The sequence below is a fragment of the Vidua chalybeata genome, chromosome 1 (assembly GCF_026979565.1).
Source record: "Vidua chalybeata isolate OUT-0048 chromosome 1, bVidCha1 merged haplotype, whole genome shotgun sequence".
NCBI lineage: Eukaryota > Metazoa > Chordata > Aves > Passeriformes > Viduidae > Vidua > Vidua chalybeata.
In genome coordinates, this window is record NC_071530.1 from 97259716 (window position 1) to 97280366 (window position 20651).

The 20651-nt window shown below is 38.9% G+C and overlaps 2 protein-coding genes across 3 annotated transcripts in view; both read right to left on the minus strand.

Annotated features, from left to right (window-relative positions):
- The window catches only part of DOK6 (docking protein 6), a 245480-nt gene that overhangs the window by 108412 nt on the left and 116417 nt on the right, over window positions 1-20651 (minus strand). For both annotated transcript variants that reach the window (XM_053961778.1, XM_053961788.1), the window contains one exon: window positions 19428-19542. In XM_053961778.1, coding sequence (XP_053817753.1) covers window positions 19428-19542 — 115 coding nt within the window. The remainder of the gene's footprint in view (window positions 1-19427; window positions 19543-20651) is intronic.
- The window catches only part of CCDC102B (coiled-coil domain containing 102B), a 376483-nt gene continuing 371259 nt past the window's right edge, over window positions 15428-20651 (minus strand). Inside the window, exon 7 of the transcript XR_008434409.1 lies at window positions 15428-15441. The gene's annotated coding sequence lies outside the window, so the exon portion shown is untranslated. The remainder of the gene's footprint in view (window positions 15442-20651) is intronic.

Sequence of the window (20651 nt, forward strand, 5' to 3'; positions counted from 1 at the left end):
TCCATCACTAGAGAGATAAGCAGAGATAAATGTCAGGCTGTCTATTTAATTCCCTTCTTATTTTTTCAACAAGGTGATTGTAAGCTATAGCAAGGTTTACGTTAACCTTCTTAAACATATAAACAAACTTACCATGGTAATATTTTTGATGTTTAAAATATAAAACAGAAGCTACACAGTAAGATAGTTTGCCATTCTTACTGGATTCATTTTTGTAGGAACATACTTAACAAATATCTGTCTTTCCTAAACAGATATTAATTATCTGGAGGCTTGTGTATTAGCACTTGCAAATTATCTTTAATTTTACATTTATTAGATGTATTTATTTCATAAACCCACAGCAAATTCTCTGATTTTATTACTTCAATTTCTATGTCCAGTCAAAATTATCAGTAACAAATGTAATATTGACTTCATGTTTTATTAATGGAATATAAACTTCAGATACAGGATTCATTCTTTTCCCCCTTGAAACTGAAACCAAATGCTAAACTACTGAGAGGTTTGGCCAGTGAAGAGCTTTGTAAAGAGACAGCCAAATTCACACTGTCACTGAATAAGTATCATTCTGAAATGGAGTTGACTGTTTTCCAACAGCACTCCAAAGGGCTACCTTTGGGGGATACCTTATAAAGTACTTCCCATTTATGGAACAGAGATAATTTATTTTAGTGAGCCATTGTTCTTATTTAGAAGGTGATTAAATGGACTTAATTCCCTTTTCCATGTCACTAATGCTAAGAATGCTTAATTTTTCTGCTAGCCAATAGGGTTATGATTTTGTCCTAAATAAAGAATATTTTAAAATATGTCTAGTTTACAAACAAATGATTCTTTATAATCGACCAGTTAATATTATTTCATTATTAGGAAAATAACAATAATATGTATGCATTTTAACTTTAAAACTACACACATTTTTAAGGAAAGGTTTGGGTTTAAAAACAAACAAGGAACTTCAGGTTTTTTTTTCAACTTTGTCTTACATGATCATGAAAATGCAGGATAAATACTCCTTAATGCTACCCGATAATATGATAGTCTCACAAGAGCTACCAGTAATTTTATGTTGCTGGGTTTTAAAAAAATTAATTGCAAAAGTAAGTCCACATACAGATCCTTTTTTTCTTGAAAAAAATAAGAAATCTCCCACATTTTCAAAATGTACAGCTGTCCTGAAAGTTAGTGGATCTAATGTTCTATCCTTAAGAAGCAGACCAAGATTCCTCATAATGCCATTTAATATGGAGATTTCACTTCAAAGTAAAGCTCTGATCTTCATAAGACATTAGAAGACTAGTCCATATCATATAAATTTTATTAAATATGAATCTAAACCTCCTAACATATGCCAGAACACTATATGAATGTGCTATTAATATACTTGGACACATTTGGAATTATTTGCATTACTTTTGTGAACAGAATTGTTGATTCTGACTTCACCATGGCATGAAGTGAGTGATCGGTCAATTTGAATTAAGAAAAAAAACCTCCATCTAGTACGAAGCACCCCTAAACCTGCTTGATTTGTAGTAGAAACTGTCACGATAGATGGTGGTCAAAACCCATGGAACAACACTGCAAGTTTGCTCCAACAAACACCTGCAAAACTCAAACCCAATATGATGTTTATTTTGTCTTCTGGAACACTTACAAATTGATAAAAACTGAATCTAAAGCAAAATGCAAAAAAGTTCTCAAATCAGAATATACATTTCCTCTATTATTATATAATTTTTTTGTACTGATTGTAGCTGCTTCAGCAGAAGGGGGAAAATGAATATATTTGTCATCATTAACACCTTACTTGCCTTATTTTCACATTAATACACTATTTTATAAGTTTGAAAACAAAATGAGAAACAGAGCTAACTAAATGACTAAAAGCTAAAAGGCAACAACAGCTTCTCTATGGTTGTTTTCCACTGAATAATTTCAGTTTTAACCTCAGATTTTGCAAGGAAGATTAAGAAGCAGTTTGAAGCAGTTGAAATTGTTTAAAACAACATTTTAAAAGTAGACATGCTTTAGAAAATGTATTGGAAAAAAGGAAAGCTTTTTTTAGAGCAAACAGGATCATTTATCTGTATGGATTGTGAAAACATTGTATGAATGTACTTGAACTGCAATTACAGAAAACCCACTCATATTTTCCTCCTTCACTGTAATCTTCATATAGAGAAGACTGAAATGCATTAAATGCCATACTGATTTGAAGAAAAGCAACATATTTTGGGGCACTTTTTAAAGCTACTTTAAAACTACATTAAGCAATGATTATGACTGATAAATTGAGATTTTTTAATTAAATGTCTTTGGACATCTGAAGCACAGTTTGCTTCTTGGCCTTATTTAAAATAAGAATTCCAAGAATCTAAGGCTGAACATCCCAAATTGACTCATACAGTAAAATTAATACAGAAACTAATTTTTATTTATTTACCAGGGAAAAGGACAAGTCCTGTCTGAGAAATTTATTGCTGCCTTTCTTAGAACTGACACCCAGGATCATCAATTACTGTAAACAGAAGAATCTCAGCTGTCTGGGAACACACTAGTTAGTAACTGGAATATCTGCAATTGTTGTACTAGTGATTCATTTGTCTATCCATCATATCTGTGGCAGTCTTTTAAAATACAGGAAAAGTGAACAACTTGAATTATTGAAATTCGGAGTTATTTCTACCTAAAATTTATTTACTTATGTTCTCAAAACTAAGTCATACTTTAATATGTTTTCCCCTTAAATGTTGGCAGAGAGATTAAAAACCTGAATGGGCTGTGACAATGCATTAAGCAGCTTTGCTCTGCAGGTATAAAAACTGGGACAGCTCTAGAAAAATCTTACAAGAGTCACATAAAGCCTTGTCTTTGCCTATCACTACATAGCTGCAGCAGTCCAACACATGGGTCAGTCTTAAAATTGCTTTAGTTCTCAACAACTAGACAGCAGTGAAATGTCAGTGTAGAAGCTTTACTGATCACTCTGGCTGCAGTGGCCATTTTCTGATTGCTCAATAGCCCATGGGGCTGTGCTAATGCTGATACCACTAGAGGTTGTGGCAAACTCTTAAAATGTTATGAAGATGGATGGACAGTGAACACTGAATGCTTATCTTTAGTTTGTTTTGTTATGGTCTAATTAGATTTTTTTGAATGTACACAAATTTTTCCAAGGTTTCTATGCCTAGACTCTACGTGAAATAGAATATCCAATGCTGAATACATGGTCAAATGTACATTAGTAGGACACAAAGATTTCTGTGCTCTTTTACACACACTACTCTTTTCAGGTCGCTTTCATTCAGTGACAAAAGTGCTTCAAAAGACCTGAAACAGTTAACCTGCCAACAGTCCTATAGACCATACACACCATAAGTAGCCAAATGTAATGCAATAATGAATAGTGACAGAGAATGAAAAATAGATTGTGTATTTTAGGTTTGTAGCAGTAAATTATCATGTTCTTCATTGAACTCTCCCCAGGCTCAGCCAACCATACATCATTTGTCAATACTTCAAACTCAATCTATAAATTAATGCCATGATTTTTGTGCTGTCACTAAATGTATGCTGTTCTCAGGAGAGGTCAGGAACGGCAGAAATCATCTAATTTTATGAGTTGATACATATTCACAAATCCCAGGAGATCTGACCTATATTCCATGTAGATGATCAGAAGCCTTTTCATCTCAGCTGATACCTGTATTCCACTCCAGTGTTAGCTAACTTGTGGACATCAAATGGGGTTTTACACTAATTCTGAAGGGAAAGGAAGTAGAAATATGCCCAAACACAATAGCTATGATTTAAGTAATCCTATCTTCTATTAGCTTTAGAGAATTTTTTAAAGTGGAAAAAAAATTGAAAAAGGAAACAGTCTAGAATTTCACCACCTATATACATTTCCACTGGCATATTAGTACCAAGTCAGTAATGTCCCACACCAGTACTTTCCAGAAGAGAAGACTCAAAGGATTAGGAGATTGAGTGAATGATAACCAAAGTAAACAGATACGCTAAAAACCTGAGAGCCTTAGTACTGCTAGTCTCCATAATAAAAAAACCAAGAAGGAATTAGGGAAGGCAGGAGAAGGAAAGGAAGGAAGGAAGGGAGGGAGGGAAGGAGGAAGGGAGGAAGGAAGGGAGGAAGGGAGGGAGGAAGGGAGGGAGGAAGGGAGGGAGGAAGGAAGGGAGGAAGGGAGGGAGGAAGGGAGGGAGGAAGGGAGGGAGGAAGGGAGGGAGGAAGGGAGGGAGGAAGGGAGGGAGGAAGGGAGGGAGGAAGGAAGGGAGGAAGGAAGGGAGGAAGGAAGGGAGGAAGGAAGGGAGGAAGGAAGGGAGGAAGGAAGGAAGGAAGGAAGGAAGGAAGGAAGGAAGGAAGGAAGGAAGGAAGGAAGGAAGGAAGGAAGGAAGGAAGGAAGGAAGGAAGGAAGGAAGGAAGGAAGGAAGGAAGGAAGGAAGGAAGGAAGGAAGGAAGGAAGGAAGGAAGGAAGGAAGGAAGGAAGGAAGGAAGGAAGGAAGGAAGGAAGGAAGGAAGGAAGGAAGGAAGGAAGGAAGGAAGGAAGGAAGGAAGGAAGGAAGGAAGGAAGGAAGGAAGGAAGGAAGGAAGGAAGGAAGGAAGGAAGGAAGGAAGGAAGGAAGGAAGGAAGGAAGGAAGGAAGGAAGGAAGGAAGGAAGGAAGGAAGGAAGGAAGGAAGGAAGGAAGGAAGAAAGAAAGAAAGAAGAAAGAAAGAAAGAAAGAAAGAAAGAAAGAAAGAAAGAAAGAAAGAAAGAAAGAAAGAAAGAAAGAAAGAAAGAAAGAAAGAAAGAAAGAAAGAAAGAAAGAAAGAAAGAAAGAAAGAAAGAAAGAAAGAAAGAGTCATACACAATATCATAGTATTATCTTAAAGTTGCTAACAATTCCTTGATACACAAATATTTTTTTATATGAGCATTGGGTTTACATGGCAAGGTTTTGGTAGTGAGGTGTGTTGAGGAATGGTTTCTGTAAGAAGCTGCCCTAATGTTGAACAGAGACAATTCCAGCCACCTCCAAGGCAGACTTGCTTCCAGCCAAAGCTGAGCCCATCACCAATGTTGGTAGTGCCTATATGAGAAGACAGGAATGGTAATGTATGATAGGAAAGAAAGCATGAGAGAAACAGTCCTGCAGACACCTATGTGAAAGAAGGAGTGGGAGGATGTGTTCCAGGTGTGAGAGCAGATCCCTGCAGAGACAAAACAAAATGAATTGACTGCAATCTTCATTCCCCATCCCCTTGTGCTGCTCAGGGAGCAGCTGGGAGTTAAGTTGAGCCTGTGAAGGAAGAGGTGGTGGAAAAGTGTTTTCAGATTTTTTTTTTTTTTTTTTTTGCTTCTCACTGTGCTACTCTGTTGCTACTTAGCCCAAGTCTGTTTTGCCTTTTTCAGTACCTCACAAACAACTTCCTGCACTTACTTTGACTCATTAACTTTTTATTGCATCTTCCCCTGTCCTGCTGAGTAGAGTGGAAATGAGAGAGCAGCTTAGTGGGCACACCCAGCCAAGGTCAAATCACTACAACATAACAACATATTCTGTGTGTTCTAGATATGAATATTGGAAACAGAGGCAGTGTAGACTTCTTTTACCTAACAATACAGACTGGATATTGCCATTGAAATGCCTTGCCTCCTTGCAGGTCTGTCATCATGTTTCCCAATAAGAGCAGGTGATGATGTTTTTATTTTGATTCTACTGCAAACCAGATGAGAAGCATGGGGAATCTGCAAAGACAAAATGCTTTCTTAACACAAAGCTGCACTATTTGCAGATTAGAGCTGGCTTGCAGCCAAGACTGGTTATATCTAGGCATGAAGACATAACAAAAAAAATAATTCTTTCTTTTTTGTCTTGCCTCTTTAGGGTTTTTTTTTTAACATAATTAAAAGAAACAAAAGTATATTAGTGCGGTGTCACTTTCCCCTGGTCCTAGGTGGGGGGAATAAGTCTTTATTGACTTTTCTCATCATCAGGCAATGGAAACTACAACCCTTTCCAGATGACACACCTTAACAAGGTGCTAACATTTCTGCACAGTTTTAAGGGATAAGTATCAAGACAAGTGATGATTTGCTCTAAAATGTATTATTCATAGAGCTGGTTGAGACGTTTCTGAGTAAATCCAGATGCATCAAGACCTAAATGCACTGTCAGAAAACTGCCCATCTGCCTGTCTGCCTGGCAGGCTGCTTAAGAATCCACAACTTCAGCATCAGGTGCAGTTGTATCATGTTGATGGGGGTCAGAAGCCTAAAGACTGAGGAAGAATAACTACTCTGATGATCCAGCTTTGTAGTCTTGCCTGAATTTTGAAGGAAAATGTCTTGTTTGAATTCCGCTTCTTAAGAACATTTAAAAAATCTATTTTTAAATTGCAGCATTTAGAACACAGGAAGTTGTAGATTTGAAGCATACAAATATACACTATTATATTTTGTAGTGCTGGATGCTACAAAGTATCAGTCTAGGAAAGAAATTGAATACATTTGTCCTGGTTTTACAAAAAAACCCTACTTAAAATACTGAGTCTCATTCACTTTTTTTTGCCAAGAACCTACCACAGCAGAGGCCCTTATAACAAATTACTCAATTAAAGAACACCACATGCATAATGCATGGGACACACTAACCAAGATGGAAAAGACAGTCTTTTGCTCTAGCTTCAACTATATACACTATGCCATTCTCTTTTCAACCTGATATAAAACTCCTGATATGTTGCATCCCGGGTTTGGGTTCAGATCAGGGGTTCTGATATGTGTTAGTTAGCTGGTTCTGTGTACCCCCGTGCACCCCCCGTGTTCCCCCCCCACCCCGCGGTGGTCTGCTCCGAGTCTCTTACCATTGGAGCTCACCATGCCAGTCCTGTAACCACTCCCCTGTCCACTCTGGAGAGTTCAGTGTTTGTCTCCCCGTTCCTACAACCCCATTCGCCCCGGAGCCCGGTCTGCCCCTGGCAACCCGTTGGTTACCCTGATCCACATCACTCCCCCGTAGCCTGCCCCCATTGGGCGAGGGGGGCTTCCGCCTCCCTCATCCCGCCCCCTACAAAACCCTATGCCTTCCTGTGCTCAGGGCCATTTTCATCCACACAGGCGCAGGGGAGTGACCCGCGGCTTCTCCATCGTGGCTCCCCACAGCAAATTAAAGCTTTCCAGCCTTCCACATGGACAAAGTGGACAATTCCTTCGCCTCTTTGCCTCGTACCCTTGTGTGGGCGACAGAACCCGGCAAGCCCCAACCGGTGTGCTGCGGAAGCGGCGCCCCGGAGCAAGTGGCAGCCACTGGTCCTGGAGAGAAGCACCGCCCTTGCTGGGCTCCAGAGCCGCCCAGGACCAGGGGAAACAGACGCCTCACTGATATACTTTTGTTTCTTTTAATTATGTTAAAAAAAAAACCTAAAGAGGCAAGACAATCCACCAGGAAATTGCCTCAAGTTGCCCCAGGGTATGTTTAGATTAGATATTAGGAAAAATTTCTTCATTGAAGTGGTGGTCAGACAGTGGAATAGGCTGCCCAGGGAAATGGTGGAATTACCATCCCTGGAAGTTCAAATGTGCTGCTTGTTAAGAATTCACTTCTATGATCAGCCTAATAAAGTCAGGGTAAGATACCTAAAAACCTGAATACCATGGGGAAATAGCAACCTTAAGTACAATGATGATGGCAAAAAGTCTTTTAGAAAATCACACATGTTGTATGCTGGGTTGGTTCAGTTAGAGATTTTAATAAATGTCAGTTAGGTCAGTCCTCTGTACCCCTATTTTCCCCTCACAATTGTTCGCTCCAAGTTGTCTACCACAGGAGCTTTTACATGTCAATCTTGTAGCCACTCCTTGATTTTTCTTGAAAGTTCTATAGCAATCACCCCACCTTTGCAATGCTATTTGTCCCAGAACACTGTACCCACCTCTGTTATGTTCCCATAGGTTGTTGTGATCCACATCACTCCCCTGTTGTCTGTCCCCATTGGGCAAGGGGGATTTCCTCCCCTGTCTGCCCGCCCCCCATTTAACCCAATGCTTTCATTGTCCATTTGCCATTTTGCCCTCACGCCGCCTGGGAGCAGCCGCTCTAACCATTGCGGTGATCACGTAGGAAATAAAAGTTCTCAGGCCCACAGAGCAAAGTGTGCCTTCTCTTGTCCCTTTGCTTCCTCTCCGTGTAAGGCTACGAAAGCTGTGTACCCACACCGGGGTGCTCCGCACTAGCAGGGAGGCAAACGCCTTAGCCCAGGAGCGTCCGTGCACACGGCAGCTGCGGTCTCACCAAAGGGTGGCTCTAGGCGGGCATCCCAGCTGCCCGAGACCGTGGCGAACAAAAGCCGCACCCACAGCCTTTTATGTTGTGGAAAGAACGTAAGAAATTACCTTGCTTTGTGTACAGAAACAAATACTTATTGTAGTCTGCTCTACAAACATCAGAGTGTTTAGTAACATGGATGTTTAAAAAGTAATTTTAAAATGAAGACATAAAGTTTGCTTGTAAACTTCATCCTTTTCAAGCACAATGCATTGTTTCAATGGCATGACTCCATATTACAAACCCTCACATGGATATTTTAATAAAATTAGATTCTATATCCACATATATATCTATAGTCAATGTTTAATATAGAGAAAAGTCCTCTGCCTGATATTTTTTCCATACTTTGACAAATTCATTTGTCATCCAGTTAATGAAGTTATCTCAGTCCTTCATCTGCAAACTACCAATTACAACTCAGAATATGATGAAATTTTATGCACAAAACTCATCAAGATTCTCTGACTGTTTTCTGTGATCCTTTAATTATTGCATGTGAATGCCTTTTAGCAGTGCAGAGCAGGCCAATATTTTTAAAAACCAGGTGTAAATAGCACGAAAGCATGTTAAAATAGGTTGTGTCTTATTGCTTTACCTTCTAATAAAATATGTTTACAAGACAGGAAGTACATTTGGACTTTCATACTTAAAACATGAATAAAAATTATTCTAACTTAATTTATGGCATGAATTATATAAAAGGGTCTCCATATCTTTTTGCATAGGACCAGAAGCTATTTATGGCACAGTACTTTTATCAAAACCACTAATCTCAAAATGAGATAAAGAAGAAATTCTGTTGTACACAGATGCACAACATACTAGCAATTTCAGATTTCAGTGTAAGGTAAACAGCCAGAGGCTAAGGAAAACCTCTCTTATTTTTTTTTTTACTCAAACGTTAGACCATGTTCTGCATTTTTATGGGCTTCTGTCATCTCACTGACACATACATTCTTCTAGTACAAAACATAGAGCTTGCAGATACTAAATTGTTCATTGATTTTTAACAGCTTACAACCCCCCCTCCCAGTACAAAAATCCAAACCAACAAGCGAGCAACTAAGACACTTTCTAGTCCAACAAACAATTCCACAACTTCACATTCCTGAAATCCTAGACTTCAGCATCACTAACTCACCTCTATCCACTCCATGCTTACTTGGAAAGGCAACTGTATGTTGAACTTCTAGGACAGAGGCTTTGAGATTCATGCATTTCTCCTAGTCACTCTAAATTCACTATTCAAGATGGTGCTGACCTTGCAGCATCTACCAGATGAAGCTGAAATCTTCTTGATCTCTTCTCTTTGTCTTCTGAACTTGCTGAGTTTCTGCAGGCAGGAAGATTTTTTTTTCTAATCTTTTACTCTGAAGAAGTTCTACATGCACTCTAAAATAGATAATTCATCATTATCTTAGCTATCTTCTTTTTCTTTTGTTCCTATAGAAACAGTTTATATTTCATATAAATTTCAAGACCTTCAAGTAAAACTGCAATAAAGAAAGTATTTATAGTGTCTACACTTCAATATATTTGTCCAGGACAAAAGAATAATACTTCTCTACTTAGGATCATAGAATGGCTTGGGTGGTCACAAGCTACCAGGGTCCTATTTTCTACCTTTGGAAAGATGGATACAATGTTTCTTTTCTCCCCCAGTTACCTGGGACTTGACTCAACTGCCATGACTTTCCAGATATCATGGAGAGCACCTATGTAGATCCTCTAGGTTGGACATTATTAAAGAGTCTCCAGACAAGTTTACAGTATGTGAACTGCAATTGAATCCTTATCACCTCTGCAATTTACACAACTACATAATCAAAATTTAAGGAACCCAAACAAATTTCAGTCTTCAAAGGTTTTGACTTTCAAAGTCTAAACTTCAGGGCTCCCCATATTACAGTCTTAGACCAAGTTTACCTTTTCCAATTCCTGCATTTAGAAATGTTCAGTTTTCCTGCTTATTTTGTCACAGCACCTGTGCATACTCCTGCTGGAAGTGAACCTTATTTCCTTCCTGTTCCACATTTGCCCTATAAACTGAGAATGCAGCAGGATTCCTAGCTCAGGGCCCTGCATGGAAGAAATGCTGAAAATATGGTGACCATTTTGAGTGTCTACTGTTTTCAAACTTAGCATTCTACTAAAAAAAATGAAAATATGAGTTTGTCTTCCCAAAATATTGTTTAAATGCTAAATAATTTTAGAACTAAGTCTGCAGTCAATTAATAACCTAGAAGTGACTGAAAAGGATGGAAAGCAACAGTGTAGAACCTGTTCCATCAACAGCTATGTCCTGAAGATGGAGCATAATTTTCTGCATTCATTCCATTTCCTAGTAATATATATTACCAGTATGTATCAGAAAATTGTAACACTGTAGTTCAGACAGATAACCAAGAGAAATGAAGATCAACTGGCAGCCAAGAGCAATGAGAGGCAGAATCCAAATACTTCTCCTTTATATATGTTACAGAACAGAAATGCCTATTTAAAAGCAAAATGAAAAAAACAAAACAAAACAAACTAAAACTATTTGTCCAGAACAAAAGAATATGACTCAGACTGAACTTTGCCTTGAAAGTGGATAGTGTTTCAAAAATTGTGATAAAAAAGCGGAATGTAAGAATCCAGAGCAACATATTTAACTTCATTAAATGCCTGTCTTTTCACTCTTTTTTAGATCTCAGACAATGTGTTACATATGGAAGTGAGAGCATGAATCTGATCTCCAATGAGACATATGCCTTCTGGAGAGTGCAGGTTTCTTTCTCTCTTTATGTAAACAAACAAAACCAGAAAATGGAAAAGCTGGGGTCATAGATTTTCATATAACAATCCCTGACACCTTAAAAGTGAAATATACCATGTTTCAGAATAGTTTCAACTACTTGGGTTTATTTTCCTGCATCCAGAGTGTGAACTTTGTATTCTTCTTTCCACTGCCCAAAGAGTATTTAGGAAGGTGTTCTTCATTTTCACCACCTCCATGACCCTGGAGCTTCAAGTCACAACAATGACAGCAAAAACGGGAACCTCAATCTGGTTATTTAAAAATATCAATATTAATTTCTTTTTAAGCTCTATTTTTAAAGCTTATTGTTGCTATTTGTTAGTCATAACAGCAAGTATGAGTACTGATGCTTCATCTCAAAGTTTCACAGTAATTTTAATGCGAAACCTCCAGGATTCTTAACTGTCAAAGGATACAGTAATATGAGTTGTATCTAATACTCCACTGATATCTGTCAAGCTCTTCCAGCACATAGAGATTTCACTTGTGAAAACTATCAAGGACAAAAAGCCCAACTAATGATCAGTAGTAATTTGCCAATAGTCCAAAAGCTTTTTCAGGACAAACATGAAATGAACTTGGGCCTTTTCAAATGATAGCACCGCTGTATTATTTTTAAGAAAAAAAAAGCAACACCAATAAATGGCAAAAACAGATTTAAAAAGAAAAATATGTACAAACCTAGAAGAAACCCACATTGCCACTTGACACCAACACACTTTCAATTTCAACAAAGTAAAACCTTTTTTGGAAATTTATGACAAAACTTGATTATCACAATTTGATTGCACTCCAAAGAAGCTGAAACACAAAAATACAGAAGAAAAAGCTGTTTATGTTGCAGGTGTATAAAAGAGTTTTATCAAGGTAACCATCAGAGAAGCAAGACAAAAAAACCTTCATGAATGCATAAACCCCTAAATGAAAAGTTTCAAATAGAGTAACTGATAGACTTTGCAGTAACCCAATTCTATTTTCCCCAGGACTTGAATAGTGAAAGTTTTAAGGAAAAGCCAAAGTATAAACTCTTAAAAATAATGAGGATGTTTCTTGGTTGTAAGACTCTAGAGCTGCAGTTCATGCATGCCTGGGAATAAAGAAACCCCTTCAATTCAACTACTTCCATACAGAGTGGGGCATTGTACTGAAGAGAACGCAGAAAAGGTCAGTATCCTAGGGGGTGTCTGCTTTGCTTAACAGTGTCAGTTTTAAGATTTCTCTTAATTTTTCCCCTTATGTCACGAATGTGATTTTGCCCCTATGTCACAAGGGGCAAATAATTCTCAAATAAGCAAAATCACCTCTCAGCTCTATTTGTCTCTCTTATCTCTATCTCCTAATATTTTTAACTCCCCTAATTTCAATTTTTTTTTTGTTTTTATTTTTTAAGATATAGGTTTAAAAGTTCATCTGTTTTCATCACATTCTGTCGTTTAGACATCAAAATAGATTTTACACAAACCTATGCTGGAGGGGCCACTAAGCATAAAATGCCCAGAGATTTGTATCACTTAGTATTTTGCTGTCACCACTAAAGGAAAAATCAAGCCCCCATATGGTCTGTCCCTGACTATTGCAAATCAGAAAGAGACTTCCTTAAAAGCTAGCTATTATTCAGGCACAATCCTCATCATGCTAGCAACTTCCAAAACAGCACCATAAAATTCTAGATTAAATCAGTACTCATGCCCTCCAGTTTCATCTTCTTGCTGGTCCTGCACAGCCACCTGTTGCATCCTGGGATTGGGTTTTAGGGGTTCTTATTTGTGTTAGCTAGCCAAGTCCTGTGTACCCCCGCGCTTCCCCCGTGTCGTTCCCCCCCGCCGTGGTTTCCGGCCCCGGGAAACCCCGTGCCTGCCGCCCCATCCCCACGATCCCACTCAGCCCGAGGCTCGGTGCCCACCCTGCAGGGTTCTCTGGTTGGTCGCAGTCCTACGTCATCATTGGGGGGCAGCATCTGCCCTCCCTATCACATCCCCTATATCATCCCGCTCCCTCTCGGGTCCTGCCGCCATTTCCCCGATGTGGAGTGGGAAGCGCGGGTCGCTACCCCCCCCCCCCCCCACGGCAGCTCTCAGCGACAATAAAGCCTTCCTGCTCTCCTCGTGGGTGATTTGGACATTCCTTCCCTCTTTACCTCGGATCCCATAGCGTGGGCGACAGAACCCAGCAGACCCCGACCCACGTGCTGGAGAAGCAGCGAACCCGGAAGTCCGGGGAGAGGCGGCGGCAGAGGGCACCGGAGCTGCCCCGGACCGGGGAGAAAGAGAGAACGCCACAGCCACCATTGCTCACTGCATCACATCTACAAGTTTTGTGGGAGTTTAAAGGGCATTTCAGAACACCTGTCTCAGTTCAGACACTTGTCTTACAGTCATATTACAGATATCAGGCTTCCAGGAAGAAGAGCATCTTAACAAATACATGGGCATGGCTATAACTACACAAAAAGTGACAGTGCACTTACCCGAAGGAAAAAACTCAACAACAATACCAAGAAGTCCCCAACCAAACAAGACCCACACAACTTCTTTAGCAAAGGAATCAGGGAAAGTCAGCACATCAAACCCAGCAGCTGGAATGATGAGCTGAAAGACATTCTCCACTTGATTATATACATCAGAATGAAGACAAATCCCCCCAGATTTTAATAATTCTTAATTAAAAAAAAAAAAAAAACAAAAACACACACACAAAAGTTCCTTAACGGCAATAACTTTCACACAGTTTTCAGGAAGGCTCAAATTGAGATCATAGTGTGTTCCTTGTTAGAGCAGCAGCAATTTCTCACGGTTTGAAGAAGAATTCTCGCGCTTTAAAGCCTGTTGCAGGTTGACTGAATTATAGACTACTTTTCATGCTAGCTAATCAGCCCTGACTTCTCATTGGTTTACTTCCACTGAAACAATTCTCATGGTAACAGAGAATTTTAAAATGTTGCTTGCTAATCACCAAAGTCACAAGTTTCTGCCCCTTAGAGAAGATGTCAGAAACAGATATAGTGACAGCAAGAAGCTTCCCTTTCTTCCTGAAGAGGGATAATTCTTTAAAGACTTGTTATCCTATGGTTTTATTCAGGGAACTGCAATATATGAGATTGATTTGCTCTTCAAAATATTTCAATAGGGCTTCAGAATGGAACATATTTCTACAGCTGTTGTAGATGTTGGGAGCACTGGTGGTAGTGATGGGTAGGTGATAACAAAAGCATATAGAGGATTCTAATTTGTTTTTCTATAGAATGTTTTCATTAGCAAATGAAGATTACCAACAATTAGATGCATCTCAGATTACTAATTTGCTGTAATTCTAATGGAAATATAGGGGTTACAGCCCACCCAGAGCTCAGATTTGCCAGTAGCTGCCTTGAAGACAATAAGCAAGATGAGGGACTAAAAGATGCAAGAGCTCAGGAAAAAAACACAGGCTCTGAGCCAGCACACCCAGTGGGCTGGTATCACAGCTCTCAGGCTTTCTGGGGAGAACCAAAGTGTTCTGCATCTTTAGAGACCTATTTTAAACAGAATAGTATTTTATTGTACTTAATTCCACAATTAAGAAAGTTACGTGCCAGAAAAATGTGCTGCTTTTTTTGGCACTTTAAGACAGAGCAGAGGAGAAGGCATCAGCTCAGACTATCAAAACCAAAATGATACCATTATTTAAAATAATTTTCTGGTACAACACTGACAAAACGCTCACATTGTTCAGTCCCTAAAATCAACTCAGCTTTGAGTACTCCTTTCTCCTTGTCTACAAAAAATTGTTGACTCTATGCTCAGTAGAGCTTTTGCAATGGATTTAATGTTACTCCCCTTCCATCTGCCTCTGGAAGTCAAGATGATTAGAAACAAGTTATCTGCTTCTGTATATTCAGAGGCTTCATGGTAGAAAAATGTTCACATTATGAAACTCTGGGGTCCTAAAAAATTCAAGGTCAAGCAGTTATGATTCTAGAAGGTTTTTGCCTTGAATGAAAACCATTTGAGTGTTTTTTTGACACTGAAACCACCGTAAAGAAGAGGGATTAGTCAAGCCATTGTGTTAACCAAAGAAGTGGCAAGATTTGCCAAAATAAACACCATTGTGTGTACATCACTATACACTGTGAGGCTGTTAAAAGTCTATGCATTTTTCCATATAAACCAGTGCCACTAAATAAGAGAAGAAAATTAACCCATTTTAAATAAGAAGCAAGTTCTTCAAATATCCTTTAAATTTTGTTAAGTTTCATACAGGAAATCCAAGTACTTGGCACATTTCAAAGCAGTAAAAATGGCAACAGCTCCTTGTGAGAAGACAGAATTCACTGTGGAAATGACTTGGGAAATTAAATTTTTTTTTGGACCATATCTTCCTAGTTCAGAAAACAAAAGATTTGGAGTTAAAGAGAGTCAGATTTTAGTGAAACAAAACAGGGTATCTTTCTCATCGGATATATGTGATGCAGTCTATACTGATTAGACAGACTGAAGGCATGAGAAAGACAAACTGATTGAAACTCCACTATGCTCACAGCCAAGATTTGTAGTAATTCAGAAACAGCAAGGTATCTGATGCTTTTTCTCAGATCACATAAGCAGTAAGATCCTCTGAAATATTTTTTCTCCAGGCTGAATAAGCCCTCAGTGTCTCTTCATATGTCATGTGCTCCTGACTCGTGGTGCCCTCCCCTGGGTTCACTCCTGTATGTCAATATTGTGCTGAGTGCACAAAACTGAACATGGCAGTCCAGATGTGGTCCTACAAGTGCTGAGTAAAAGGGAAGGATCACTTTTCAGTACCTGCTGTGAATACCCTTACTACTGCTGTCCAGGGCATGTTGCACACCACAACCCCAGAGTCTTTTTTTGCAGAGCTGCTTCCCAACAGCTGGCACCAAGCCTGCCTTGTGGCTGGGATTACCACAAACCAGGGCAAAGAGCTTTTGTTCTTGCTGAGTTTCATAAGATTTATGTAAGCCTTCATAAGGTTTATGTAAGCCATTTCTCCAGCCTGTCCAGGTCCCTCTGACAGCAGGCCTGCCTTCTCAATTTGGGTCACCTCCGCCTGGTGTCACCTGCAAACCAGCTGAGAGTACCCTCCACCTCATCATGCAGATTGTCAATGAAGACATTGAATGGTATTGGTCCCAGCACTGAACTGAGGGATCTACTACCTCCTGGCTGCATGCTTGGCTTCACAGCCTTGGTTTTTTAAGTCCAGCCTATTTTCTTTCCACTTTATAGTGTCTTTATCCATCCTCTGCCCCACCGATTTTGGGGGCTATGGAGGAAATTACAGAGGGTGTCAAAGACCATTACAATCAAGGTATGTAAGTACCACTGCCTTTCTTTTGCCAGGCACCTCATTGTGGCAAATATGATTTGCATATGGGAAGTGTTTTTTTCTACTCCCATTCACCTTGCTGTCCTTCATGTGTTTACATGTGACTTGCTCCAACAGTGTTCTCAGGGACTGAGGTGAGGCTGACTGGAGTACAGTTATCTGGATCCTCCTTCTTGTCATTCTTGACAATCAAGCTCCACTAACTTTTGTAGGAAATCCAAGTGATTTAAGTGATGCCTCACTATGCCTTCCTTTGCCAGGGACAGTTCATCACGTTCAAGGGCTCAGGGACCTGGAAGGCCTGAGGACAAGCCTTGCAAATGAAAACCACAGTATAAAAGGTACTTTAGCCTTTCTTATGACCCTTATCACTATGTTGACCGTTCCAGCAAGCAATAGGGTCACACTTACTTAGCCTTTATTTTACTCCTGATGTACTTTAAGAAACCTTTTCCATCTTGCACTTACCTGAGCTGGAGCTTGCTGGACTCCATTCCTATATAAATAGACAATGCCTCTGTATCCCTCCCCAGTAGTCAGTCTCTGCTTCATTGTAGGGTTTTTTTTTTTGTGTGTTTGAGCGAGTCATACTCTCTTCTGTAAAGCTTGTCTTCTGAGAATGGGGAGAACAGTTCTTGTGCTCAGAGGATGCTGTCCTTGCAGATTGGATAGCTCTCCTGGGATCCTTTGCCCTTCAAGGATCCACAGGATCCTGCCAAGCACATCCCTGAACAAACATCTCCCCTCATCACACTATTGATCATCTGTATCAAGAAATTGTCTTCAATCTGTTTCAGAAATCTGGATTGTTTGTGTTCAGCCTTATCGGCCTTCCAAAAGTTACTGCGGAGGTTAAAGTCACCCAAGCATACCAATGCCTGGGATATAAGGCTTTTTCCACCTGCCCCGAGATTGCTTCATCTGCCTTCTCTTGTTGATGAGAAGGTCTAGAGCAGACACCTATACATCACCTATCTTGGTCTGAACTTTGTTCTCTGTCCACAAGCTCTCCACTTGTTTGCCACTTCACCCAGAGTTCTGTCCACTCAAAACACACTATTGTATAGAGCATAAAGGGAGAGCATCTCATACTGACACCCTGCTAGCACCTTATGCTACTACGCGTGCCTTGTATTTACAACTGGGTTCAAGGTTAAGAAGAAAGGGATGAGTGGGCTAGATGAACTTGCTGAACTTCCTTAGGTTTGTCCCTTCTTTGGTGAAACAATTCTGAAGTTATGACTTACTGTGACTCTTTTCAAATATACCTGAACCACAGTAACTCTAGGGAAGTAACAAGATACCATTAGGAAAGAAGAGGAATTCATGCATAGGCAAATGAAAAAGTTTATACAGAACTGACTTCAGTGCTGTTGGGATATAATTAAAATAGTTTTATTCAATTATTAATCATAATATAGTCACTATCAATTCTACACATTAGAATTCAAAATGTAGAGTACTTATCTAATGATCTCTTAAACCAGTTGTAGACAGACACAGATTTTCTGTGTGTCTTTAAACTTAAATTAATTTACAAAAAAACCTGTCAATCTATCTTTCATGACAGAATGTACATATGACCGTTTGCAATATTTGAAATAGTTCTAAAAGCTACATAATTCATGACCTTGTACACTTTTAACTTCCTCCACGTTTCTCAGATTTTGTTTTACTGTATTTAATTTATTATTTAGAATGTACATGATGCAATGTTTATATGATGATATTATATAGAATCGTGGAATATTCAGAGTTGAAAGGGATCCACAAGGAACAAAGAGTTCAATGCCTGGTCCCGTGCAGGACAGTGCCAAAAGTCACACCATGTGTCCAAAAGTATTTTCCCAATGCTTCTTGGACTCTGTCAGGCTGGTGCTGTCATCACTTCCCTTCAGAGCCTTTTCCAGGGCTAAACTACCCTCAGGATGAAGAACCTTTTCCTAATTCCAACCTAAACCTCCCCTGACAAAAATTCAGGCCATTTACTGTGGTCTGTCCCTGATCACCACAGAGAAGAGATCAGTGTCTTCCTCTCCTCTTTCCCTCAAAAGGCAGTTGTAGACTCCAATGAAGTCTCCCCTTAGTTTCCTCTTCTTCAGACCAAGTAACTTCAGTCACTCCTCATATGGCTTTTCTTCTAGGCCCTTCACCATATATATATATATATATATAATGTTACATATATATTTAAAAAAAACAAAACATATATATATATATATATATATAGTATTATCTCTATAAACTTTTAAAATGCAAAGTTTCGAATATGTCACTAAAAAAGCACAAACTTTATCATTGAAGAATTTCCCACTATTTTAAAAAACTTTTTCTGTTAAAATATACCCTAGGACACATATGTGTACAGTTGTACTTTCAAACAAGAAAACAGTGCACTTTAATTTTGTAGTGCTCAGTGTCTCACAAGTAACTGCCTGCCATTGTGTACTCTAATGCCCAAGTCATGTTCTATGCTAGTCTAGTCATTATGCTATGGAGTCATTCAAACCACAGACTGCTTGACACCCTGCTTTAAAATATCCTGAGGTTTTAGCTGGTATTTGCCACTTATTTGCAATGGCATGATAATTATTAGTTTAGTAAGTGCCCATAGCAAATCTTGTTAAAAAAAGAATGTTTCACATCTTGACTTAATAACATCTTACAAGTTATTTTTTACTAGGATTTACAAGTTTAGCTGGAAGCCTCCAGTCTTTAGACCATTTGCATGCAAAGAAAAATAATGGAAAAAAGAGCTCTGTAATACCCCTAACACCTCTCATAATATATTTAAAAACCCCTACGAAACCCCGAAAGACCTGTACCCCAAACTCCAAAGATTTTTGTTTACCACAAATTTCTTTAAGCTAAGAATTTCTATCTGGCATTGTGAGTTAATTCATCCGAGTCAGACTTTGATGTGTAACCCGATTTCTTCAAGCTAGAGATGAAGCAGCAATTGCTTACCTGACTCACACGCAAATGTCTTTGATGTCTCATCGTGAAAGATAATTGCCACTGCATGCTTCTTTGTCTCTCGAGGCAATCTGGTTATGTTTTTGATATTGTGCAGCTCAGTTACCTTAAAATGAAGAAAAGTATTTTAGAACAGCGTATAAATAGTACAAATAAAAATATTAACCTTAGCTTCTCAATTTTTACTATAAAGTGCTTTTCCTCTGTCCTAGTTTCAGCCAGGACAGGCTTAATTTTTCACAATAAGCAGGAGAGGTGTGGGGCAAGGCCCAGATGTTATTCCACTCCACCTCACTCATTTCCAGGGGCAGGAGTAAGGAGCTCTTCTTCCATCGTGGAGAAAGCATTGTGGGGAAGAGCCTGATACTGGCTTTTCCTGCTGCAGGCTTTTTCCATGCAAATTGTTTCTTTGTGCTGCTGTTACTGTTCATTTCTCTGTCTCATTGCTATTTCTAGTAAATCATTCTTATCTCAACCCATGATTTTCAGCTTTTGTGCCTCCAATTCTCAACTCCATTCCAAAGGAGTGGGAAGGGGAGGGGAAGGGAGGAGCGAGTGAGCAGCAGTGTGGTTTTGAGTCTCAGTGTGAGAACTAAACTGGGGAGTACCATTCCTAAACCCCTAGGGTTATTTATAAGCTTGGTAATTGGTTAAAAAAAACACATAAATAGGTAAAGTCTTAAGTTGCAACACTTAACTCTAATAACTCTATTTCTCTAATAATTTTCCACAAATCTCTGTTTCTTTAATAAGTCCTCCATGGAAACAGTTTACAATAACATCAACTCAGCCTTGGGATTTTGTATAATCTATTTTTCAATTTCTATACTCATACAACTTGGATCAGTTTCAGAATCTGCATCAAATAGAAAACCTAATGTTGGAAGAACAGTGTTTCATTAGTTAATGAAGGTAACTAATATGTCAAATAGTATCACTACATTGTAAGGATAGATCCTCATGTGTCTTTAAAATGTATCTATCATCCTCAAAAGAACTTGAACTTTCATTTTATTTCCTAAATATTTGAAAAGCTTATCAACAATAAAATACTCTTGCAGCAAATTTACAACATAAAAATTAAATCTATTTCCATTTTATTTTGATGCATGTATTTAACTACAATTAACAAAAATGGATGAAAAATATGTTATTCCAAGTGGCCCGCTTATATTAAACTGATTAACACTTCATATTCTGAAATCTTTTTCTCAG